Raw genomic sequence first — 24,031 nt, forward strand, 5'->3', positions numbered from 1 at the left:
TTTTGGAAAATGGCTGCAATGAAACAAAGAGTGAAAAATTTAAAGGGGTCTGAATACTTTCCGTACCCACTGTACGTTGAGTACAGATGATTTGCTTGATACTTAAAAGTCAAGCCCCCGGAAAAAAACATTTCCCCAACAGCTGAGGCGAAGCTAAGACGGATTCAATTCCCTGGGGGAAAAGCAGAAGCAGACACGTGGGAGTGGAGAAGCCTGCAGTTCCCATCAGGAAACGGTTTGATGAATAGTCTACACATTCTAGTGACAAGCAAGTGAGCTGTGAGTTTCTAGGAGCTTGCATGAGCTTTCTGTGGTAATTAGATTAAATGATTCAACTCCTGATGGTAAAATCCACCCGAACAGAGACAAGATAAGAGTTGTTGCAATTACAAGTTTAACAATTAGTCAGCTTGCCTCCAACAACTTTGTTTTCACACTCACGTGTGACTAATCTTATCTTAGCACAATAAAACAGATATGAAGGCATATATTCTCTCGTGAAGGTGCTACCAGACAACTTCGATGCAAGGCAGATTTCAAATGGGCAAATACCAGGAATGTCTTACCATTTAATGGGGTAATTAGGAATGCATGGTCTTCATAATAACATTTAGATGTCAGACATGAATAATAACAAGCAGGGTTTTTCCCCGGTGTTTTGCAAGCACGGTGGCTCAAGTTTTTTAAACTACAGTTACAGAGGGGTGACTCGGTTGGAAACTTCCATCTCCAGTTAGCTTATGGGCCCTATGGAGTCTGTCTTTCTTATTTTTGTGATTCCGTCCATTACCTGTTATCACTGAAACTAATGGGCTCTGCATCATTGCTGCCATCAGTCTGGGACTGGCCCCAGCTGGGCCCTCGTCGACAAAAGACACCGGGCCTGCCAACTTTTTTGGGGGTACCCTGACAAGTAATGAGTTAGTCTACCTCCCTCACAGCATTTTAGAAGGAAATGCTGGCATTCTTACATGCTGACCCGCCTCTGCAGGTCGTGTTCTCATCACTGAAGTCTCCACAGTCGTTGTCGCCATCACAGGCCCAGTGGTCCGGGATACACCGACCACTGGTGCACTGGAACTGGGTGTTGGCGCAGGACGGGACGCAGCCAACTTCATCACTGCCATCTTCGCAGTCATCCTCTATACACACACATCATTCACTCATGAAAGGCGGGATCTCACAAACACAGAATTGTATCAACGCTGATGAATGTAATAGTGGCATCAACAGACAAATTCATTCAGGAACAAGCTTTGATTTCTAAGATGAGACATGTCAAAAAAGTTCACATCCATACCTGAATCACAATGCCACGTCACACTGATGCAACGCCCGTTGGAACAGCTGAACTGGGTGAGCGGCTCGCAGGTGGGAAAGGCTGAAAGGGTGTGTATAGAAGTACGCATTAATTACAATCGCAACCCAAGCTAGAGCAATACCTGCACTGCATTTCTATTTGCAAGTAAAAGTAAATGCAGACATTGAAAGTTTGTTTTTTACTGGTAACTGCCAAAAGTCCATGTGCTAAAATATACACTATGGCCGTCTGAACTATTTTTATTTGAGTAAAGTTAAGTTCAATAATGTGGAGAGTCTTTTATCTGTAATTGTGCAGCTCCTTCTAATGCAGAATGGTCAAACTCATTTTCATTAAGGGCCACCCTGGAAAAGAAATCACATCAAGGGCCAGACATTTTGAGTTTATTAATATGCTTTTGTATATATTGAGAAAAGTAAAACATCTTAGACTGTATTACGGCATGTTTCTTTTTTTCACTGTTTGTTATTTTTGTGATTTTGTACGCTTTTTTCCAACTTTTGTTGCATTTTTGTTGAAATAAAAGACCTCAAAAACCCTGCAAAAGAGCTTCTTATCAAGCAAAACAATGATTACGTTTTTTTAAAGCAGTTGACCACAAAGAGCACACAGCACACATAAATTGGCCAAATTTTGCTTTGAGTGTTGCATAATTGCTGTTTGAAAAACAGTGTCCTGTCTTTATGGAATTAGCGCGATGGGCTGGGTTGGCCAAGCTGGCCTTGAGTTTGACACATGTTCTGATATATATAAAAGAATATATATTTGTTTTTTTAAGCGTGGCAGGAAAAGAGAAGAAAATGAAAAAAATAAAAAACATTTCACGTAAAAAACTAAGATGTCAACCTCGTGGTGGCGCATGGGTAAAATCAGATGATCAGCAAAGTGATTGGGATTCATCACCAGGGAACCCTGCATGTCTGGACCAGAGGCTGTACATATTACCAGTCTGGTGTGTACCAAACTTTGAGCGAAATAGATGTTGAGATATTTTACAGAACAAGTATAGGCCTACTGCTAAATCTTTAGAAATACTTTTCAGAGTTCTAAGAGTGTTATGGGTTGCCTTGGATGGAAGGGGAAAATAAAAGCTGAAAATAATCTGAAATTCCTCTTTTGATTAATGCTTTGTACTAAAGGGAAACCTAGCAAGGCCAGGTCTTATTTACAACAAGTTCTGTTGTCATATGTCTGTCTTGGTCAATGCCTCCGATCAAAACAATTAAACTTGACCCCACACTGTTGGGTTGCACAAATAGCTACAACAGTTCCATCCTGGTTGAGTCCCAATGGTCTGTATAGACTATGACACTACTATAAACTACGTAAGTCCACATTTGGGGCTTCATGACAGAGAAGGAAAGAGAATTAAAGCATATGTACATGCTTGTCTTGGTGTCAACCCTTGTGTTGTCCTCAAGTCCAATTCTTGGTGTCAACCAAGTCTTGGTGTCAACCCTTGTGTTGTCCTCAAGTCCAAAATTCATATTTTCTTTTTTCTAAAATAAGGGTTTCTTACCACCAAATTGCCCCAAAATAACAGGCATGTACATTGTATGGAACCCATACAATATTCTCTACAGGTAAAATAAATTATAACTTCAATTATATTATATTAGTTTTTTTATGTTTTTTAAAATTCTGAGTAAACTTTCACATAAACCACTCGGTGATTGTTCACTCAACATCCTCTGTTAGTCAAAATAAATCATCATGTTTCCTTTTCTATTGGTAATATGACATATAAATTAGGTTTATTGACCAAAAAATGAAAAAAAAGTTTTAAAAAAGCATCCAAAGCAGTAAAAGTTAATTTTCAATTCTATGTACAATATATAAAAAACTTGATAATATAAGAAAGATTGAAAGCAAATTCCCACCTATGTAGTCTGCCAATAGCGGATCCAACATCCATCACTGCAGTCAGGAAGACTTCATGAACTAAATTGGTCTACCCTATAGGATCAATATTCTCTAACAGTGCTGCAGTAAGTAAGCTATGGGAATACAGATTCAACGGCATTTTGTGGACTGACGACATTGTCAGGATTGACATTTGTATGTCCATGAGATAACATTCTTGTTTCCAATTTTATACTGTATACACTACTCTTCAAATATCCTTACAGGATGCCTGAAACTTTATTGACTTCAGTATGAAATGGAAGACTACATTTGAATTGATTTGTTGGCATCTCCTGCTGCAGCTGCCTGGCATACCTTAGGCACTGTCGAGAAGACATATCGTATCTTTATCAGACATGTGTCTTCTATATTTCCCACAAATGTGGGACTCACTGACTGTGCACGAGTGGTTGGAATTTAACATTCATTAAAAATGAAGCAAAACATCCATAAATAATGAAGGTTTCAAGTAAACAGTGAGCCTGGCAAAAAAATAAATAAAATGGAACACCGACATCCATAAATAATGGCGGCTTCAAGTGAACAGAAAGCCCAATATGAGACATTGTGTGACAACTACTAAACTACTGACAAACAAAATCCAAATTAGCATCAATCTCTAAGGCGGCCACCACTGAGCTTCAGGTGTTCAAAAACCCACAGTAGTTCCACTGAAGCTAAGTGAGCTGCCAGAGCTTCACAGTAGAGTGCCTGCACAGACGTAATGCCTGAGGAAGCTCCGACAACAGTAAGGGAGAGAATATGTTTTGCTGCACAGCTTGATTTTGATTGAACGAAGCTGAGCATGAACTTTAATTACTGCTTACACCCTGGCTGTTTGTGACTGCATATTGAACCAGCTTAGGACACACAAAGGGAGGCTGAGGCGATACAGCAAAGTGCAGAATTTGGAATTCATCTATCACTGTAAAAGGCTGATTTAATACAAATAGTCATGAAAAGGGAATCTTAAAACCTTTACCCCCATCTTTTAAATGTCTGCTGCTAATTCTACCAGTTGAACTTCACTGCTGAAGACATTTTTGACTGCCTAAAGAACTCTTTTTTCCCCTTTGAATAAAGAGGTTAAATACATCCTCAAAGAACACCAAAAAAGCTCAGGCCATCATGGCGTGCCATGTATTTTTCTCATTTATGTTTTCCAAGATTAAACCAGACAGCCACTTTTACTAACTGAAACTGGCAGTTTGTGTAATACCACAGAGACACAACTGAACTACTGCACAAAAGTATGCAGTTTACTCAGCACAAGCACTAAGATGAAGCCATCAGTGGGGGCATGTCAGGTTCTTGGTCCGCACACAGCATCAATAATTCAACTCCTAAAACTAGCAAAATATTTAAGAAGTCACAAAGAAATTAGAAGCAGCCGTGACTAGCATACTTACATACAAGTGGGCACCATCAACAAGGAAGGAAAAACAGATAAAAAACCTTCATCCCCACTGCCATCACCTCTGAACAGCCATACACAGACAAGATTAGACAGCTCCAATCAGGCTGTTTATGTTTGTACAGTCAATGTTATTACATTGTTTCTATGTGTGACTTTATGTTCTTATATGTATTTAATGTCATTTGAGACTGCCCTGTCAAATACAAATTCCCGTCACTGGTGACAAACAAGGTTTTTCTTTTCTTATTTTAACACTGTACCGAATTTAATGGCAATCCATCCACTAATTTATATTATAGAGATATTTTGTACTGGACGGACCGAAAAGACAGATCAACCGGCAGTCAGACATTGCCATCCCTAGAGCAATGCTAGTGGGCTAGAACCCAAATCCTTTGCCTCAAATTGTAACAGGACATACCAATGTATGTAATGGCTTTCATAACTCACTGTCGGTTGAAAACTGAAACATTTATTTAAAATGAGAATTTAAATAGTATGTTAACAGGTCCAGTTATTACCATCAGCTTAGTCTGCAATTGTGTTTTTTTGGTGGTGCTTTTAAGTACAATAGCTGTAAAAGAAATATATATATATATATATGACATATTATTACATTAATACCCAATGATGAGTTCCAGTGTCATAAATGGTAGGGCTGCTCAGCACATATTTTCTGCCTACCCACTAGAGAAGTGAAACAGTGAACGTTGACAAGTTTCTGGCAACGTGGACTACGTAAATTATAGTCACATTTTGAGAGATCCAAGTATCAAATGGAAAGTGAGTTTTTAAATTTCACTGCCAGGTGATGTAATTATTGAGCCCCAAATGTGAATTGACAACCCTTTCACCTGTCAGAGGAATCTTATAAAACATCTTACTCAGTGTATATTTTAACATATCCCGATTAGGACAGTTTTTAACTGTGAGTAATAAACAACTAGTGAATGTCCTAAAAGCCCCCGTTATCATTCAAATCATTCACCGAGCTGGCCTATTTTACGTTTTGACCAAAGCAGAGCAACACAAAGAGAAAGAGCAGTCAGAGTGACACATGCTGTGTGGTAAAAAGCCATTTGTGACTCACTGCATGATATTTCATCGGTTGTATCCCCACAGTCATCCTCCCGGTCGCAGCTCCAGGCTTGAGGTATACATCGTCCGTTCTGGCACGAGAACTGCTCGGCCTGACAGTGCCGGGCTGAGAGAGAAGAAAAGGACCACGGAATTCAATCACAAGTGCATAAGTCAATGTAGGATGTGCACTACAACTTTAATGATCACTGCATCTCCAGGATGTCAATGTCTGCCCAGTGCTAACATGTTATCACTCAATCACACAGTAGGGCAGGAAGGTCTGGAAACCATGTGCTTCTTCTTGTCGGGCCGTCAGTTACACCATAGTGAGCCTGAAGAGCAGACATGGGGGTGTCTTGCTGATGTGGGATATGCATGTTTATCTGATGATGAGGGAACATTGATCATCATCTAGCCAATGTTTATGGATTGATTCTCTAAGGATAAAAAGCTCCTGAGAGGCACCATTGCAAACACGAGAGGCAATGTGATATACTTCAAGTGTCCATGACAAACTACAGTATCTTGGATCCTGGAGAGTGTTCTCACAAAATGAGATTGATTGCACTTCACTGAAGTTACTTGACAGCCGCAAGGCAGAATGGTAATAACCGCCTTGACAACATCGGACACCTCTGTTCAAGATTATGATGACTAAATCACATCTGAATTTTATTAAAAATGGTAGAAAAAGATGTTTTATGCCTTACTGTTTAGATGAAAGAGTGGTTAGATCTTTAAATCTTGTAGTCTACATAAGCTTGATTGAAATGTATTACTATATCAGTTACAAAAGTGCATCAAACAAGCAGGCAAAAGTCGATCCTGGAAGCACAAAATGTTGTTCCAATATCACCGTTTCAGAAAATTACACTTCAGCGATCCTTTAATAGAACAACTGAAGTGGAACAGATAAAAAAAAAATATGACAGATTGTGTCAACATGCTGAAATGAGATAATTTTGATTAAACTGCCGCCAAAACTAAACTGAATCTCAGACAACCAGTAGAACATTGCATACCTGAGCATGTAGCATTGGCCTCATCCTCGTTGTTCCCACAGTCATTCGTTCCATCGCAAAGCCATCTTTTAGGAATGCAGCGATTGTTGCTGCATTGGAACTGATCAACAGGACAGGTGTGATTGTCTGTAAAAAATTCAGCCAGAAAAATAAGTCAGCCAGTGACCTTGTCAGACTGACATGACATGCAATAGAAAAAGCTAATAAACTAAGAATTAATCAAAAAACATTTCCCAAAGCCGCTAGAGGATTTCTAAGCAATGATAACAAAACTGTGCGTCCACATGATGTAAAGCTTCAGTGGTCGCGCACCAACCCCCACCCCTCTTGTATGCAGTTGCTAGTAGCCAAGGAGGACAGGGAGGATTAAAATAACATGTATAACGATTCAGAAAAGCTAATTATCTTTTCAAGTTTCTAAACGCGAAAGTTGCCAGACAACATAATCGTGTGAATATAGAGATGGTGACAGTCTTAATTAGCTTTCTAACCACTCATTTGGCAATGGGTTGAATTAACAGACGTTCATAAATATCAGAAAGTTACGCATTAAAGCTTTAACCTACAGTATGAAACGTCCCATCTTCAATTTCTATAGCCACAGCCAAAGAAGGTGAAATGCTGTGTTTTCTTGATATTAAAGCTTTATCAATTCTCCATGCCGGATCTCTCTCAGTCCTGTGTAGAGCATATTCAAAGCTTCTTAATGGGATTTAATTCAGTCCACAGTTCAAGTAATCTTGCTCTGATAGACCAGCATAAAAGAGAATGTTTTAGAGGAGACTCTCACTAATAATGTTTCTTCTTGGTGGTTTGTCCTTTAACTGAGAGTAATGGAGTCTCCATGACCAACACGGTCTCACAGCAGTTTGTGAAATCATCACGTCATTTTAAATCTGATTCGTGTACAAGGACAAGTTAATCTCGTTATTTCTGTGCGCCAGAACACGATCCGTGGTCTCTGGGGGACGCAACAACGGGGAAATTAAATGCCATGCGCGGGAGACGATGGCGGTCTCTGGGGGATGTGCGACAACCACGAGTTGGTTGGGTTTAGGAAAAGAAGAACGGGGGAAGGACACGTCACACTTCCGCAACACACGGGAGGCAACAACGGGACGGTTGTGTTTGGGAAAAGAAGAACAGAGAAATCAATCCCCAGTCTCCTGTGTGAAAGTCCTGTGTTGTTTGACCCATCCATAACCCCGACCAACTTCTCTGTCTGGTTTTCGGCGTTTAATACTACTCGTTACCGTAGTCGTGCTGTGATCACGAAAGATGCTACCCATTGAAATACATTAGTTGAAAATCCGTACTCACCACCACGAGAAAAACGACAGGAACGTGTCCGTGCACACGAATCAATAGATTAAATAATGTGACCATTTCACGAACTGGACTTGGTTGACATAACATGTTCACAGTGGTCTTAAGTATATCTATTATGTGGCTTTAGTGCTTTGATTTTTGTTTTATATTATGCCACTTTCACATAATGGCTTCTCTGGAACGAACAAACAAGCTCCTTATTTTCTTTTCAATCATGTCATTTTACTTGAATATTCACATTCATTAATCCTCACCATCTATAAATCATATTAAATTAATGAGAGCAAATTTCCGTGTAGATATTGTGACAGTACTGTATGTTTGTGATAAATTACCTTTCATTTTGAGACAACCTGGTGTTTGGAAATGCCAGATGTTGCAAGAGCGTGCTACCCAGAGACCAGTGTTTTTGGCAAATGACTTCAGCAATCATCTTGGGTCTTATCTCAGACAAGATTTCCAACATCTGAACTACATTTGAATTGTATCCCAAGAGGTTGTGAGAAGGCTAATGACTCTGTCTTATGACTACGAGAGACTGACAAAATTGCCATGAACCATTTGCATTTACTCATTCAAAACACGACAGTCCCTTTCAACAGCTGACATCTGCATTTATCTAGTTTCAATTCAAATTCCGGCCTGATCAATTCTAAGGGAGAACTCTATACCACCTTAAACAAACCTAGTTAGTAGATGTTAAACGTACATGATATGCCAGGAGAGCAGGTAATTGATTTTTTGAACTCTGGCAATGGATTAGATTATGGTGCTTTTCTTCCAAAAAAAAATAAAAAATGAACCTGCACCCAAGCGTCTAACACGGTGTTTATCCAACTGATTTGTTAAAGAGCAGAACCAGAGCAAAAGGGTAGACAGCAGTGTGGAGGAGGAACACTTTTCACCCGTACTTCAGTGACATTTAAGAACATAGAAGTTGACAGCAGGAGAAAATATGCCCCAAAAAAGCTTGTGCTTGGGCGCCTCAGTAGCTCACCAGATAGAGCGTGCGCCCATATACAGATGCTCAGTTCTCACCGCAGTGACCGCAGTTTCGATTCGGACCTGCGGCCCTTCGCTGCATGTCGTTCCCCTTTTACGTCTAAGCCATTCTATTTAGTAAAGGCTTAAAAGGCCACCAAAAAAAGCTTGTGCTTTTCTTGCTTGGTGCATGGCTTTGTGCATGTACTACATACAGTACCAACAATACGGTATCTGTACATTCAACGTGTTTGTGTGTTTGCATGCTGTGTGTTGGCCTGCAGCGCAGACACATGTATGCATCCTCACAGCAGCTGTGGCTCTCCTCGTCACTTCCATCCAGACAGTCATCATCGCCATCGCACTTCCACAAGGCTCGTATGCAGCGCTGATTATGGCACTGGAACTCGTCATTTTTACATCGCTGTGGCTCAAAGCCACTGCTGGAGGCTTTTGGAGAGAAAAGGTGTTGAGATAAAATTAACCAGAGATTTCCTATGAAGTCTGAGTTTGGGTTAAATTACTTGCATAGCTATAATAGCATGTTAAACTTGTTAATAATGTCTCATGACCCCATGTGTAACTACAGGGAGTTGGCTTTCATTTCTGGACACCCACTGGGATAACTTCCCAGCTGTACGTAAAGAGATGAGGTTATTATTTCATTTTTTTGCCATAGGATGAAGCCAGGATTACAGTATACTGGGACAGGATGATCTTAGGCCTCTTGCTCTGTCTGATTCATTATGTCCTCCTACCTGCACAGGTGACATTGTTCTTCTCCAGAAGCTGGTTGTCAGCGCAGGCACACACTCTGCCTCCTGGGATGGCGAGGCAGAGGGTACCACAGCCCCCATAATTCACACTGCAGGCGTTGTCACCTGGAGAAATAGATCCCAAATAAGGTGTCTTGCTCATTTAAAGCTACATTTTCTAAAGCCTGTCTTAAGGGCCACAGGGTTTCTGTTGTTGTTTTGTCAACTTTCCTATCTGTACAGTGTAAAACAGAGGTTCAGGGGTCACTTTACACTCTGCAAAAATAAATCATCACATTATACTTAACTCCCCGACCGTCTTGGAGAGACATGCAACGTGTTTTCCACGTGATCTATAAGTAGTGAATTATTGAGGAACACTGGGTAAGACATTTGACATTTTTATCTTTCCTCGAGGAATAATTTGTCTTTCTGGACAAAGAGGGGGAAAAAATACTGTTGAATATAAAGTTAACGCATAAGACACCTTTGTCACTTTCATTTAACACTGAGCCCAAAGGCAGTGCCTGAGCAATGAGATAAAGCTTTTGGTTCTGTAAGAGCCAATCACTAATACTCTGAGGACTGGACAGCCAATTAATTTATTCTGTGACATGAACAATGGAGGAATGTCCAGCAAAGGAATCTCTGTATAGTGTGAACTAGGCTGTGCATGCAGAAGCCAACCATTCATCTGCGTCACATACTGGGCATTGCACTTTCCTACTTACACCCCCATGGCTTGACAATGAATCTGAAAGCACAGCACTGGACCACTTACAATTATATATCTCCACATTAAGAGCAATAGCGTCAACCTTTTCTGATTGTGGAGTGGGGGTCTGAGCACTGTTTTTACATGCTTATAATGGGTTAGCAAAAGACACGCCTGCTGTGGGGGCCGATGCAGTTCTCCACCGTCAGCCCTAACAACATCCTCTCCTCATCTGTTCTTTTCAGCTTTCTAACAGCATGAATCCATCATCATTTGTTACAGAGGTGAGCAAACCCCTTCAAGCCTTGGTCCCCTTATTGAACTTCACAGAGAAGAGCCTCAAGTGATTTTAAAGTCTCTGTCACTGTTGATCAATGCACTGGTTTACACCACAATATTTGGCACCAAAAGGCATACATGCAAAATCTCAAATGCCTGGCCACACAGCACAGAAGGCTACTATTTCAGGAGCAAAACCTGCCGTGGTTCAGTAGCACTGGATGAGGAGTCAATGAACGAAAAGCAGCCAACCTTGCTGACTCTGTGCATCGTAGACGCGTAGGCCAAATAGTGGTGGTCTTTCGCTCCGCAGCAGAGTGACATCGCCGGTGGTCAAGTCCAGCTGGAAGACCGACGCATTCATGTACTCCGTCCAAAAGATGAAATTACGATAATGAGATATTCCGAACGGATGGTTCAGCTCTTTTCCATTGTACACCACCTGGAAAATGAAGCAAATATGCAGTGTAATAAAAAGATCAGGAGGGCTATGGGAAGATGCCATCAGCAACAAAACATCAATCATCTTAAACAGGGTTCTATCTGTTTGAATACGGGCTTAGACATTATTTGATCACAGTATATGATGAATGTGATTCAATTTCTTTGCACAAATTTATTCACACAGTGCTGTCTGCTTATAATAATGTTTGCCAGAATCTTGGCATTGATTAAATAGCATTTGCAAATAATTCATTAGCTTAATATGCGAGTACAACTACAGCTGAAGGGAGCAGCTAAGAATGAAGGGCTGTCTTGTTGGCAGTTGTGGTGGGAAGAGATGCAGTTTTCAATCATTTCACAGCTTCTCAGATTAACATTGCATCATTGGTAAAATATAGAAATCTGTTTCGGGCCCTGCCATTATCATATAATATTGATCTGAAACCATTGTTTAATATCACAGTAACATGGCAACAGTGTGAAAGGAAAGTCTATCAGGATTCTTTGGTGATCCGACAGTAGAACACTGCTCTTGGTTGTGTTGTTAGAGCAAGTTTCTTTCAATATGACAATAAGTCGGACATGAAATGAACAATTGAATTAATAGATGTAGAAGGGCCTCAGACAAACAAACAAATCAAAACAAACTTGATTAACAAACATTTGTGAAATACAAAAATTAAAAAGCCACATTGTTAGTGAATGATGTTGCTGCTTTCTGTGTTAATTGATCATTTTTTGATGTCAAACTACTAATAGTTGTGTTGACAAAATCAAATCAACATGTTTATTTGGTGTTGTTTTATCAGCCGGGATCTTGATATTCACCCTCTGGCTCTCTATTAAAATCTCACGAGCAGCCTAACCCTCAAGTCTACCAGAATCAAAAATAAAATGATTGCAAAATGAGGTTTTATATCATTTAACTACATGGCATGATCTGTATTGAAACTCACCATTCTTCCAGTCCCATTGAGATGAATCTGCTCGATGTGATCGTAGTAGGCGTCACACCAGTACATGGTACTGGTGCTGTGGTCCAGTGCCAGACCATTGGGCCACAGCATGTTGGAGGTGACAAAAATGTGGCGATTAGATCCGTCCATCCAGGCTTTCTCTATCCGCCCTATGCTGTCATTGACCTCATCCTCTTCCCAGTCCGTCCAGTACATCCAGCTATCATACACACAGAAACACAAATTGCACCTATAAACTAAAGTAATAAAGCCTTGCCTTAGTTCAGGCAAGCTCTATAAGTCATCACCAGATCCAAACTAACACTGATCGCATTCCACATTCAATCTAAGGCCGTTCATTTCAGCTGTCTCCTCTTTCATCCTTGCCCTTACTTCTTGGCACACTGATGTTAGATGGCTGTGCTTGTTGCTCCTATTATCAGCTTCCCTCTACTTTGATTTCTTATCAATCAATCAATATGTGACAGCATGTTTCTGCAGACTTCTCTCAAAATTGATGTTTTCCATATTACTGTGAAATGTGTCTTGTGGGTTCTGTTCTGTACAACCATGGGAAGTTCATGACTGTGCTTCCCAGTGAATTGTTCACATGCTGCTTTGATTCATACAGGGGACATTACACGAAAAACAACCATACAATTGTTACTTTAGAAAACTAACATCATGACAAGACGGTTCCTGACTCAATTGGAAATAAACTGGAATCTAGACGTCCCGAATGTAAAACCAAATAATCACACATCCCTGGCAGTCAAAAAAAGAGTGCATCGTAGCTTGAGAAATTATTCAGGCTTAGCAAGTTAAAGGGCTGCTTGACTGCACATCATGGCAAAGTCTCATTTCCCCTACAAAAAATAAAAATAAAATAAAGCTTGCAGTGTATCTTGCATATACCGAGACTGCAACTCTCAGTGGGCCTGTGGTACTTGAAACATGATTTGGTGAAGGATTTGACATAATATGTTCTCTAGTAACCATGCCCAGGGGATTTGCTTTTGAGCGTTGCTGACTGAGCCATGTTGCCCCCTGTTTCTCATCAATGATAGAGGGCCGGCTAAGGGAAGATGAAACAGAATAGGTTATGAAGGTGAATCAAGACTCCCTCTGTCTTAAAGTCCTCTTTACAACCTGGGTTATTCAGCAATTCTCCACATCAACCTCGGACTCGGGGCACCTGCGATGGCCATTTTTTACAATTTGCTGGCATTTTCTAGCTCAAACCAAATAATCAACAAAAAAAATTTAAGATAAATTAACAGAAAAGCCAAAATCATTAGAAATCAAATCATTATTCAATGCCAGCTGTCCTATCTTCTGAGGGTGCATGCATGTACTTAATATTAAATATGTTTTGTAAATACAGCAAACATTGGAAAATCGGAATAATGAAAAAAAGAACAATAAAATTGCAACCTATTACTGTCCATGCCAATAAGTGGCAACAAACATACACACATGTACTCATAAAGGCATCCAGAACTTACCGAAATCTGAGCAAAGCAAAACCCACTTTTTTTAAATGTGAATATATGCATGATATTATATGAGATGTCTAACGCAGCACAGATAGAGAAGTATGACACTGTTAAGTTGACACTAGAAGTCCTTATCATGTCAACACAGGCTAGAAGCGGCAAACTGAGCAGATAATAAGGTAGCGCAAATTCTGTTGAGAAATCAGTTGGAGAGGTGCATCCATTTTACCTGAAGAGACCCTTCCAGCAGAGCAGATAGAGATCAAAGGACCATCGAGTTCATGCTGAATGCTCCCTCACAAGCCCCAAACAAGCTTTTCTAATCAGTTGTGCTGTCAGTGGGAGGTTTGGAGTAAAAGTCATTTCTCCTAATACAAAAAAATAGCGTGATATTCCTCACCCCCAACACTGCTGCTACAGTAAATCTGTCATTGCTAAAATTCTGAGACAAGGCCTGCATACTATTTCCTCAATAGTCTCATAAAATTTAGGGCTCACCACAGTTGTTTCTATTTGTTTAAATACATATCTTATATAGGCATAGGTTCACTGTTTTAATATCAGTGTGTTTCATTTCCTTCGGTATGAAGTCTACACCACTGACATGTATGTGACTTGTATTTGAATGTTTGAATCTGTGTTATTGTTAGGATAGAAAACCAGACATTAGCAAAAATGAAACCCCTCAACATCTAATTGTTAGTTAGGACTTTTATAGTAAGGTATTGATAGATGTTAGAGAAAAGAGGAAGGGACACAAATAAAGTATGAATAAGTTTGGGGTTTTGGCTTGATGTATTTACCTACATCAGTGAAACAGCTGTGTATGGCAAGATGTTTTGAACAACCCTCTTGAGGCTTGAAAACTAATCTCTGACTGCTATGGATTTGGTGTGTGTTAATACGATTTAAACCTTAAAGTGTTAATCCGTAAGATCCTTAAGACCCTCAATGAATTTGAGCTTTGGAGCAGCTCCTCTATATGTTAAATACCATCTCTGCTGGCGGGGTCCTCCACATGCAAATTTGTACAGGAATAGGGAGGAGATGATGCACGAGGACTACGGAGAAACCACTTTAAACTGGGTTTGCTGTGGCTAACGAGCTGGTAGCTTTGGTTTGGGAAACAACATGAGCCCTGATTTTCTTTCACCAAAAAAAAACCACAACTCTGTACTTATTAAAACAGCAGATGTTCTCTCAGTGTAACCATGCTGATTTACTTCAAAATGATTTCTTTTGAAATGCGCATGATGTGATCATCAGTCCAAGCAGATGTCTGCTATAAGAGATGATCTTCAGGATTAACACTAAGCAAAAGGTATTTACACCCACACAAAAGGCACAGCGGTCTTTGCTTACTGCAACCATACTGGAGTTTATGTATTCACAACAACAAGGCAAGAAGGAGCTCAAAAGACATTTTAGTATGCCACGTCTATTCCTTAAAAATGAAGGTACCATGGATCCATGTCACACCACCATATTCTCTCTTCAAATAACTTTTTTTCCTGATTCATGGTTTATACAGACAATATCAGTTGTGCTTGAAATCTGGCACTAAAAATGAACTAATTAAATACCAACATCTTTTTGAGTTGTCAATTCTATCAGACCTACTGTATGCCTCCTTACTATCCTGACATGTTAGTAAAGTGGTGGTTTGTATTTCTTTAAACCAATCAAAATTATATTAGACACATTAAATAGTCTTGGAAGGGAAGATTTGCACATAAAACAGTAAAAGATGTTTACTGTTTACACAATTACGTCACATGAGCTTTTTAAATCAGCTGGATACATGGTTAAACGTCATTTGCGCTTACCAGTGTATCATACGCACTTTTGTCCATATCAATCGCGCCAATCTTTCCCCAAAACGTCCCAGTTATATATGAAATGCCTTAGACATAGTCTTTGTAAATCTTTACACTCATTTAACAAAAGAACTAAGCAGGCCAGCCTTATTGCACAATCCCAAAAAAACAGAGACCCTACCGTAGTGTTATAGATAAAAAAAACACAGAGAACAAAAGGTAAGGGGCAAAGTCTGCCATCCGATAAGTGGCTCGCTCACACGCCGGATGTCGGGCTTTATCCTGTAAATGTACTTCCGTTGATCCAGACAACACACACCTAAACCGAGCCTGAAGCTACCAGCAGCTCCTCACCTGGCGCTGAACGCGTCGGTAGGCTGGTATTTCAGACGCGATTGCATTACTGGAAGCCTGACGAGATGGATTTCTGTGTAATATTTGATCCTGCAATGCTCTGATAATATCGTGAGAATCCAGCTGCCGTGCAAGGTACGCCCCATACTGGTATACTGTACTACTGTATGTAGTCCTGCACTGATCTAGTTTTGTAAACCTTTACGCTACAGGAGGCACACCAACAAAGTTTAGTACCAGAACCAAGAAATGATCCCATATTACTGTTAATTACTTTCAGACCCCGACTGCATAATCAAATCAGCTTAGAACTATCTGCTGTTATTTAAGCAGTATACAAGTAGGCAAAACACACACAAGGGCCCTGTTGGGCCACAAAGGCCAGGTGAAATAAATTAATGCAGCATGTGTACCTTAACCAGGAAATAACGAAGTCCAGGATGTACCTGTATCCAGGATGAAGATGCATTCTGCTGCAATACACTGGTAGGATCATATAAAGCATGCAGTAGCTGTCAATCTTTTTACTTTGAGTGTAAAGACAATTGTTTTCTCACTGACTAGCAGAGCAGAACGTACACTGGTAAAGATTATGATTAAAAAGAAGCCTGCAAGACAGAGTGTACTGTTTTTGTTTCTTTTCAAAAACCAATTTTAACTACGGGCCGCCAGTAATACCTTTTTCTCCCCATTCCTCTATCTCTACACCTACCCGTACAATTTTTACCTCACCTGTTATATACATTTATTTGATTGAAATGGCTACCAGTTACTGGCTTTAGAATTTCTTTAAGTGTCTCTTTCATACAACACTTTCCACACATTTAAAGAAAAAAAAGGAAAAAGAAAAAAAAAGAAGAAAAAAAGAAAGTTCAGACCTGTTAAGAGGATCGACAACAATGGCCCGGGGGTGTGACATATTCCCTTCCAACAGAGTCTTCCTGGTCTGGGAGGCTCTCTCTAGTCTGGCAACGCTGATTGTCTTCCTGTAGCCATCATTGGTCCAATACAAGTTTTTCCCGATCCAGTCCACCGAGATTCCTTCAACATTGTCGAGTTCTACAACAGAATCACCAAATAAACGCTCTAAGGCTTGTAGAAAGAAAACATTCAACCAAATACTGTGTCTTTGGTTGATTCTACAAACAGCAATATCTGTATTTAATGTTGTGTAAAATAAGTGTGCAAGAATGAAAACATTCTGATAGCATTGTGCCCAGGGTGCCACTTAAGGAAATTATTATGAATGCAATTATCTAGAAAATTATTTAAATATGCAGTACTTTTTTTTACTCACTTGAACAATTGTTTGGTAAGAAATTGTATTGTCATTCAGTGGCATTGATTGATGTTCTTTAACACTAATAACGTACTGCCAACATTTTGTTTGTATAAATAAACAGTTGAGACATGTCAGAAAATAATTACGAACATAAAATATTGCATCCGGTCAGTTACATTTTTCCAGGGAAATGCTGCAGTTAGTAATAACCCTTATGTGTTCCTCAAGTCCAATTTGACTTTTTGAAGACAATGCTTCAGAAAATAGTTTTGCTCATTTTGTTGGCAAAAACAACCATCAGTTTGTTTTGAACTGCGGGATAGCCAATATCTGACATATACCACTCTATTATAATCCACTCAAATAAACTAATACTTTCCCCCTAATTATGTGAGAACTTATGTACCATTTTCACGTTTTATTGACCATGAATGCAAAAAGTTTAAAACTAGTTCAAACAATGTAAATAATGGCTGTCAAAATCTACAGTTATTTACTTAAGATTTCACAGTAACACTACTGTACATTGTCCATTTTACAGTAAAATGTTGTAAAGTTTGCATGGCAACCTTGTGAAATATTACAGTTGAAATCACAGCAGTCAAAGCATTACTGAAAAAAAAAATCACAATATGCGCGTTTTTGGTGGCTAACGTTAGCCTTCAAAACACCGTTGGTTGTCGTGTGTTTGCTTGTTTGTTTCACATCCCTCATTAGAAAGGTGGTTCTTGCTGAGAATATTCTCATATTCTACAAAATATCAGGAATGTCAGGACCGTGTTCATTGCAAAACAATAGTTTGCAATACAAAAAATACTGCATCCTCACAAAGGAGCATTAATTTTTGAAAGCTTTCACATAGTGTTTCAGTTTTTATGTTGCAATGATGTATAGTGGGAAGATCAGAAGACGTCGGCAGGTGTTGTGATAGAAGGCAATGCACAAATGAAAGACATCATACCACAATAATAGTTTATGGTGTACAAACCTGATCAACAAGTTCAACAATCAACAAGTGAAAAGACTCAGGTACTGTATGATGCAAATTAAACACCTGTAATCCAAATCTATCTTGAATTCAAGGCAGGCACAGTGCCAATCACGATTCTTATGTGTTGCTCTAATTTTCAATACCCTGAGTGCTCAAGGGCTCCTAGACTTTCTCTATCCATTACATTTTAGCTCAATTATTAATTACCTATGTGTATTAATCTCTTTCAGATAACAGGACAAAGTTTGAAAACTATGATTTGATGACCACTGCTCAGAGAAAGAGGCACTAATGATTCCAGAAAAGAGAAAGCCAAAGAAGACCTACACACATTTCGAAATGGATAGGTAATAAACTTATTATTAAATCGTATCCATCTCAACAGGAAATATTTTAACTCTTTGGAAGTTGTACTTAGGTTACATTTTGTATTCAAATACATTTATTTTGTATTCACAATGTAAGCCAAACGTGCAGTGAAGGAGAGATACCATACGTCCTTCCTGCTGCTATTAGACTTTATAATCAGCACTGCTCCAAGTAGACCACATGCACCATATGTGACAATTTACTAATGTGCAACATCAATCTACACCTTATTATGTAATATCAATACCTCTAAAGTGTAAACTTTCTGTCTGTGTACTCAACTGATTTAATTGCTTTATTCTTGCATCTTTACTGATACGTTTGTCATTGCACTTCCCCTTTGGTGCAGTATCACTGATAGTGTTCCCATATGCCCAGTCATTACTTGCCAAATCATCAATAGTAAGTATAAAAAAATCTTAATCTCGACGTCAGGCTAGGTATAACATAATTAATCATAATATGATAATAATATTAATATTAACAATAAATAATAATAGCATAACTACTGTAAGAAGATGTAAGTCAGAATTTAATAATGTATATATTTGTTTTCATGCTACAGACAAACCAGATCAGTCACTTTTGATTAGGGAGGATGAACAAGTGCATGCTTGACGGGAAAACAATACAAGGTTAAGAAAAACAATTTGGACCCACCATCTTTGAGTATCGTCTCTCTGCTGTTTCCATCTATTTTTTGTCGGCCGATAAGGAAACTGGTGGTGTCAGCGAAGTAGATGTGCCCCGATTCTGCGTAGTAGTCGATGGCTCGAGGGTTGACCAAGTCCTCGATTGGGATGATGTGCTCGTCGCTGGACTTGATATTCATATCTAGGCCTCGGATGACCCCGGGACGCCCCTTGCCGTAGAACAGGAAGAGATCGTTTTTGGGTTCTACAAGGCAAGAAAGGGTGAAGCCTTTTTTTTACTGTTATTGTCAATTAAGTGGTCTAATTTATCAATGCTGATCCCAGCATTAAACCCTCTTACTGGCCACATTGTTCTTTTTTGTGAGCCAGAGCCAGGGCAATCCATTCACCTTAATGGAGCCAGTAATCAGTGCCAATGACTTTACTCTATCCGTTCAATCACGCTGCTGCTACAAAGTTGCCTTGACAGTAGGAGAAGGAAAATGCTTGAGCAACCAGACATTGGCAATACATACCTTGGCTGTGAACAATGCTTCTGATCTAAAATACATGGTGTCTGTATAGAAAAGCAAACAGAGAGGCCTAGAAAGCTGAGGCAGCTCCGCGGCAGCCCGCCAGCCGCTCAGGGGACTGTATGTTCTCGAACCCTTTGGGATCCTCCAAAGAGGCAGAAGGAAGAATGAAGGAGGGCTTCCAGTGAGAGAATCAGACCTCTCCTCCGCTCTTAGCCCCTACCCGAGAGACTAGGAGGCTGGGGGTGAGGACCACACATGCCTCACTTCAATTTATCATTTTGTGAGGGAGAGACCGACTACCCAGGAGACAATTAAGCATTGCAAGAGACCCAGATAGCAAACCCCACGGTGAGTGCTGTATGAAGAAGCACTACCATTTAGCACCGAATCTCATTATGCTTAGGGAGATGAAAAGCGAGAACAGGAGAGAGATAGCTGGTGTCATCAGAACATCTAAGAGCAGGGGAATAAATCAAATGTGTCACGGCAAGCCTCTCAATGCTTCGTTACTCCGATCGAACAGTGGTGGGCCCTCAGATTGTCTCATCAATTTGATCTTCTGCTTTTATTGTCAACTACACAATGTCCAGCAATTGATCAGACCAGCCAACAAATGCAGACAAACTTAAATCCTCATTATGGCAATAATCAATCAGGCTCACGACAGGCGATAGCCGAACGTCCCTTTCAAATGGGTCTGTGACCACCAGTGCTCCACTTTATCATTGTCAGTCTATGTACGGGTGAGGCATGTGTGGCACAACCTTGGTTCTAATATGACACATGACCCTTACTGGCACGTCAATATTAAAGAGAGCACTGATGCAAAACGGTCTTTTCAGGCACAAGTCAGGATGCTTGTTCATTAACAAAAAGAAGCACTGCCAATGACATAATATGAACAAGGACAAGTACTAAAATACACAATGATGCACCTATTTAAACCCAAGGTAAAATGTGCACTGACTTTTACAGGACTGTCCATCAGGGCCCAAACTGTAGCCAGTACGACAGCGGCACGTTCTGGACTTGTAGCTGCCACTCAGAAGGCAGATATGGGAACATCCACCTGGCTTTCCATATGAAACTATTTCACATGCGTGACTCCTGACTGTGGACATAATCAGAAAAGACAGAGAAATTATAAGCCAATAAAGCATCCTTCATTTGTATTTATACATATTCCAGCATGTAAGTCACAAGATTGGAATGATTTTGTCACACACTTGCACATGTTAACCTATCTTTGTATTTTTAAAAGAAAAGGTCATGTACCTTTTGGCTGAGTGAGCTTGTGGTAAACACGTAGTCCTCTGGTATTCCCAAGGCTTGCTAGTGTCCTGCTCTCTGCTGTGATGTTGAACCTGTGGATCTGTAGCAGCTCTGCAATGGAACTCCCTTTGGAGGAGCCGGAGTGGGTAGCATAAAGGTAGTCCTCAAACAGAGCTAATGCATAAATATACGACACCTGAAAAACAAGAACATCCATGGTGTTTTTTGTTGGTTTTTACATCAACCCTCATGCAAAACTACGTAAAACAAGAACAAGAACATGGAGAAAACAATAAAGGCAAACATTTGGACTTTTGTCTTTAATCATGCACAAAGCATGGGGGGGGGGGGAGGGGGGTAGGTGGTACGCTGTCTGTACATTGGGCAGACCACACAGGGTCAAAAGCTGGACTCTGACACCACATCCTCCTTGCTACATTTAGCAGGCTGACACCCACACAAAGTGACATGGCTGGATGAGCTGTGTTCACAGGAAGTACACCTGAGCTCACTGGGTCACACCGTAACATCAGGGGCACCAAGAAACATGTGGCAGAATAAATAAATAAATAAACAAACCACTCAACCGTCTGTCTCTATGGAATATGGTCTTGGCACTCTATTTTTACATGGAAACTTTCAAAGCAAAAAGGTGTGTGTGCTATACTTGCTTCTTTACCTACAAAAAATGTAATGCATGATATTTGGTTCTTGCTGGAATTGGAAAAAAATGCAAGCAGCCATGTGTAGCCATCAAGACCATATATATATGCATGTGTATATGTATATGTATATATATATGGTATATACATATATATAACAATATCTGTATTGTTTTATTTTACTGAGTAAAATATACCGATTGTAATTCTACTTGGTAGCTCATAGTTGGTCCAGTATGATCAGACTTGGTCCAGTATAATCTGAGTCCAATGTGGAAATCTTGGTAAAATTTGAAAAACTAGTACTTGAAATTAGCTATATTTGGTGAGAAACGTTTTTACTTCTGAGCACTGATACCATTTGGTATGAAAGAAATAATAATACATAGACTAAAATAAAAATGCATAGTCAAAGGAAATAGGCAGAGAGGAGCTGCATGGCATTTGTAATGTAGATGCAAGGACATAAGGGTCCTCTGTCTACTGTCTCTGTCACTCTTGTGAAGGAGGCAATATTATGCAAGGAACAGCTGCATAGAAAATAAGGTGTTTGAAATTATTTTCCCTTCCTCATAAAGGGTGAGTACAATCCAAGTTGCTGGAAAAGGTTGTTTAATGAATAGTCATAATCTGTGATGAAAGGTTTCAAGGGTGTACCACAGGAAAGAGACTATACACTCATTTGGAAGACAGATCCACATGTGCCTCAATTCCTTCAATTTAATGAAAATCTATCCCCTATTCAATTCAAACCTTTTATATGAAAATGAAGACTGAATTATTATAACAACAAGCAATGAATATACCACCTGTCTTGCAGTGATAAAGCACAGAAAATTAGACAGCCTTCTAATATAACAATTTGGAGCCTCTCAAATGAAGAGGAAGACAGGTCTGATAAGAGAAGCCAATTGTCTGTTCAGATTCCCACTGACGTTCGTCCACAATGGCTCCTTATGATGTGGAGCCCATGAAAGACAAAAAGCAGTGCTTACAGTGAAATGTGACACTCACTTGGCTCCCATGGATAATAGTGTGCCTGTTCCTGCCGTGGTAATCCACGACATCAATGTAATCCAGGTAGGCATCTGCCCAGTACACCAGCTTCTTGACAATGTCCAATGCCACAGCAGTGGGCTGCTCAATCTTATAATCCACAAGCCTCGTCCTGTTGGTGCCATCCATGTTGCAGCGCTCCACCTTGGCCACGTTCCCATAGTCAGTGAAGAAGAGCATTCTGTAGAAAATGGGAGTTCTTAAATGATTAACTGTTGTAAAGGATGTTGTGTAGAGAGCAGATTTTCATTCCTTCTCCAGATGTTCTAAAACCTAGTTCTCATACAAGAAGTAAATCACAATTAAATACTATTCTTTACAGTACACATTTGGGAATTTCACTAGCTTGCTTTGTGTGAGGATGCATTTTCCTCGATTTCATAAATCACACTTTGCATATTAAGCCTAATATGTTATTTTAAGTTACAATTGACTGCTCATTGAACCCCTCTGCCGAGCAGCAATTGTCCGATCGTAGCTTAGTAAAAGTAACAGCAGGTCGGTCCAATTTTTGGTTTGTCCACATGTTGATGCAGTGTGCATGAGGCTGTAGTAAAACAACCATGGAAAATGTAAATAGGTTAGGGGCGAGGTTATTTAGCATTTTCAAAACCAAAAACACAAGAGAAAGGTTTGCGGAATTAATTAAACTGTGTTTATCTGCTCCAATGTCAAATCACCTACAGAAATAATGTAGTGCTACTTGTGAGGCCAAGAGTTAGCATATCTTTAGCTAAGTACATTGTTTTGTGGAATTACAGTTGATGTTAAACTGAAGTCCCATTCACAACTGGTATGTTGTGTGGGAGCCGGTCTTGAGAGCAACTATAGTTTAGGTCCATGACAGTTCACAATGGCATAAGTAATATTAGCGGTTCTTATGTCTTGTTGTGTGTGTGTTGTTATGTGTGTTGTTGGCTTGTCCACATCTGCAAACATTTCCTCTTAAAAGGTTTAAAGTGAAACACAATGTTACGAGCAAAAATAACAATGATAAAGCATAAATGTATTGTCAGGTTTGCTTGCCTATGGTATTCAAAGGTAAATGTGCAGAGTTATGTTAGAGTGGATAACAATCTACATTTTTTATCATTTGTATACTGTAACACTAGGACAGAACAATTCAAAAGAACATATCTGTTCATTCAAAGTCGTCCACTTGGTATAAATACTTTCTTTAACCTGTTATGCTTAGTCTTTTAACATGATATAATGTAGCAATGAAATGCACATTTAAGACCCCATGCATAGTTCTCTTTTTGAAAGGAGTCAGCTTCAAAAATTGACATTTTACAAAAAGAAATTGCAGGCCTAGTTTTGTCTAAATTTGTCTGAAATCAAGGACCCATTGTTTCAAAAA

The 24,031-nt window shown here is 39.7% G+C and overlaps 1 protein-coding gene across 1 annotated transcript in view; it reads right to left on the reverse strand.

Moving 5' to 3' along the window:
• lrp1bb (low density lipoprotein receptor-related protein 1Bb) overlaps positions 1-24,031 on the reverse strand; it is a 196,640-nt gene that overhangs the window by 117,049 nt on the left and 55,560 nt on the right. The window contains exons 8-20 of the mRNA XM_034886078.1: positions 22,630-22,852; positions 20,957-21,149; positions 20,649-20,792; positions 19,174-19,410; positions 16,750-16,930; positions 12,205-12,424; positions 11,057-11,246; positions 9,814-9,936; positions 9,365-9,505; positions 6,746-6,871; positions 5,734-5,847; positions 1,301-1,381; positions 972-1,142 (exon numbers count right to left, since the gene is read on the reverse strand). Of these exons, the coding sequence (XP_034741969.1) occupies positions 972-1,142; positions 1,301-1,381; positions 5,734-5,847; positions 6,746-6,871; positions 9,365-9,505; positions 9,814-9,936; positions 11,057-11,246; positions 12,205-12,424; positions 16,750-16,930; positions 19,174-19,410; positions 20,649-20,792; positions 20,957-21,149; positions 22,630-22,852 (2,144 nt within the window). The remainder of the gene's footprint in view (positions 1-971; positions 1,143-1,300; positions 1,382-5,733; positions 5,848-6,745; positions 6,872-9,364; positions 9,506-9,813; positions 9,937-11,056; positions 11,247-12,204; positions 12,425-16,749; positions 16,931-19,173; positions 19,411-20,648; positions 20,793-20,956; positions 21,150-22,629; positions 22,853-24,031) is intronic.

Source organism: Etheostoma cragini, chromosome 11 (genome assembly GCF_013103735.1).
Source record: "Etheostoma cragini isolate CJK2018 chromosome 11, CSU_Ecrag_1.0, whole genome shotgun sequence".
Lineage (NCBI taxonomy): Eukaryota > Metazoa > Chordata > Actinopteri > Perciformes > Percidae > Etheostoma > Etheostoma cragini.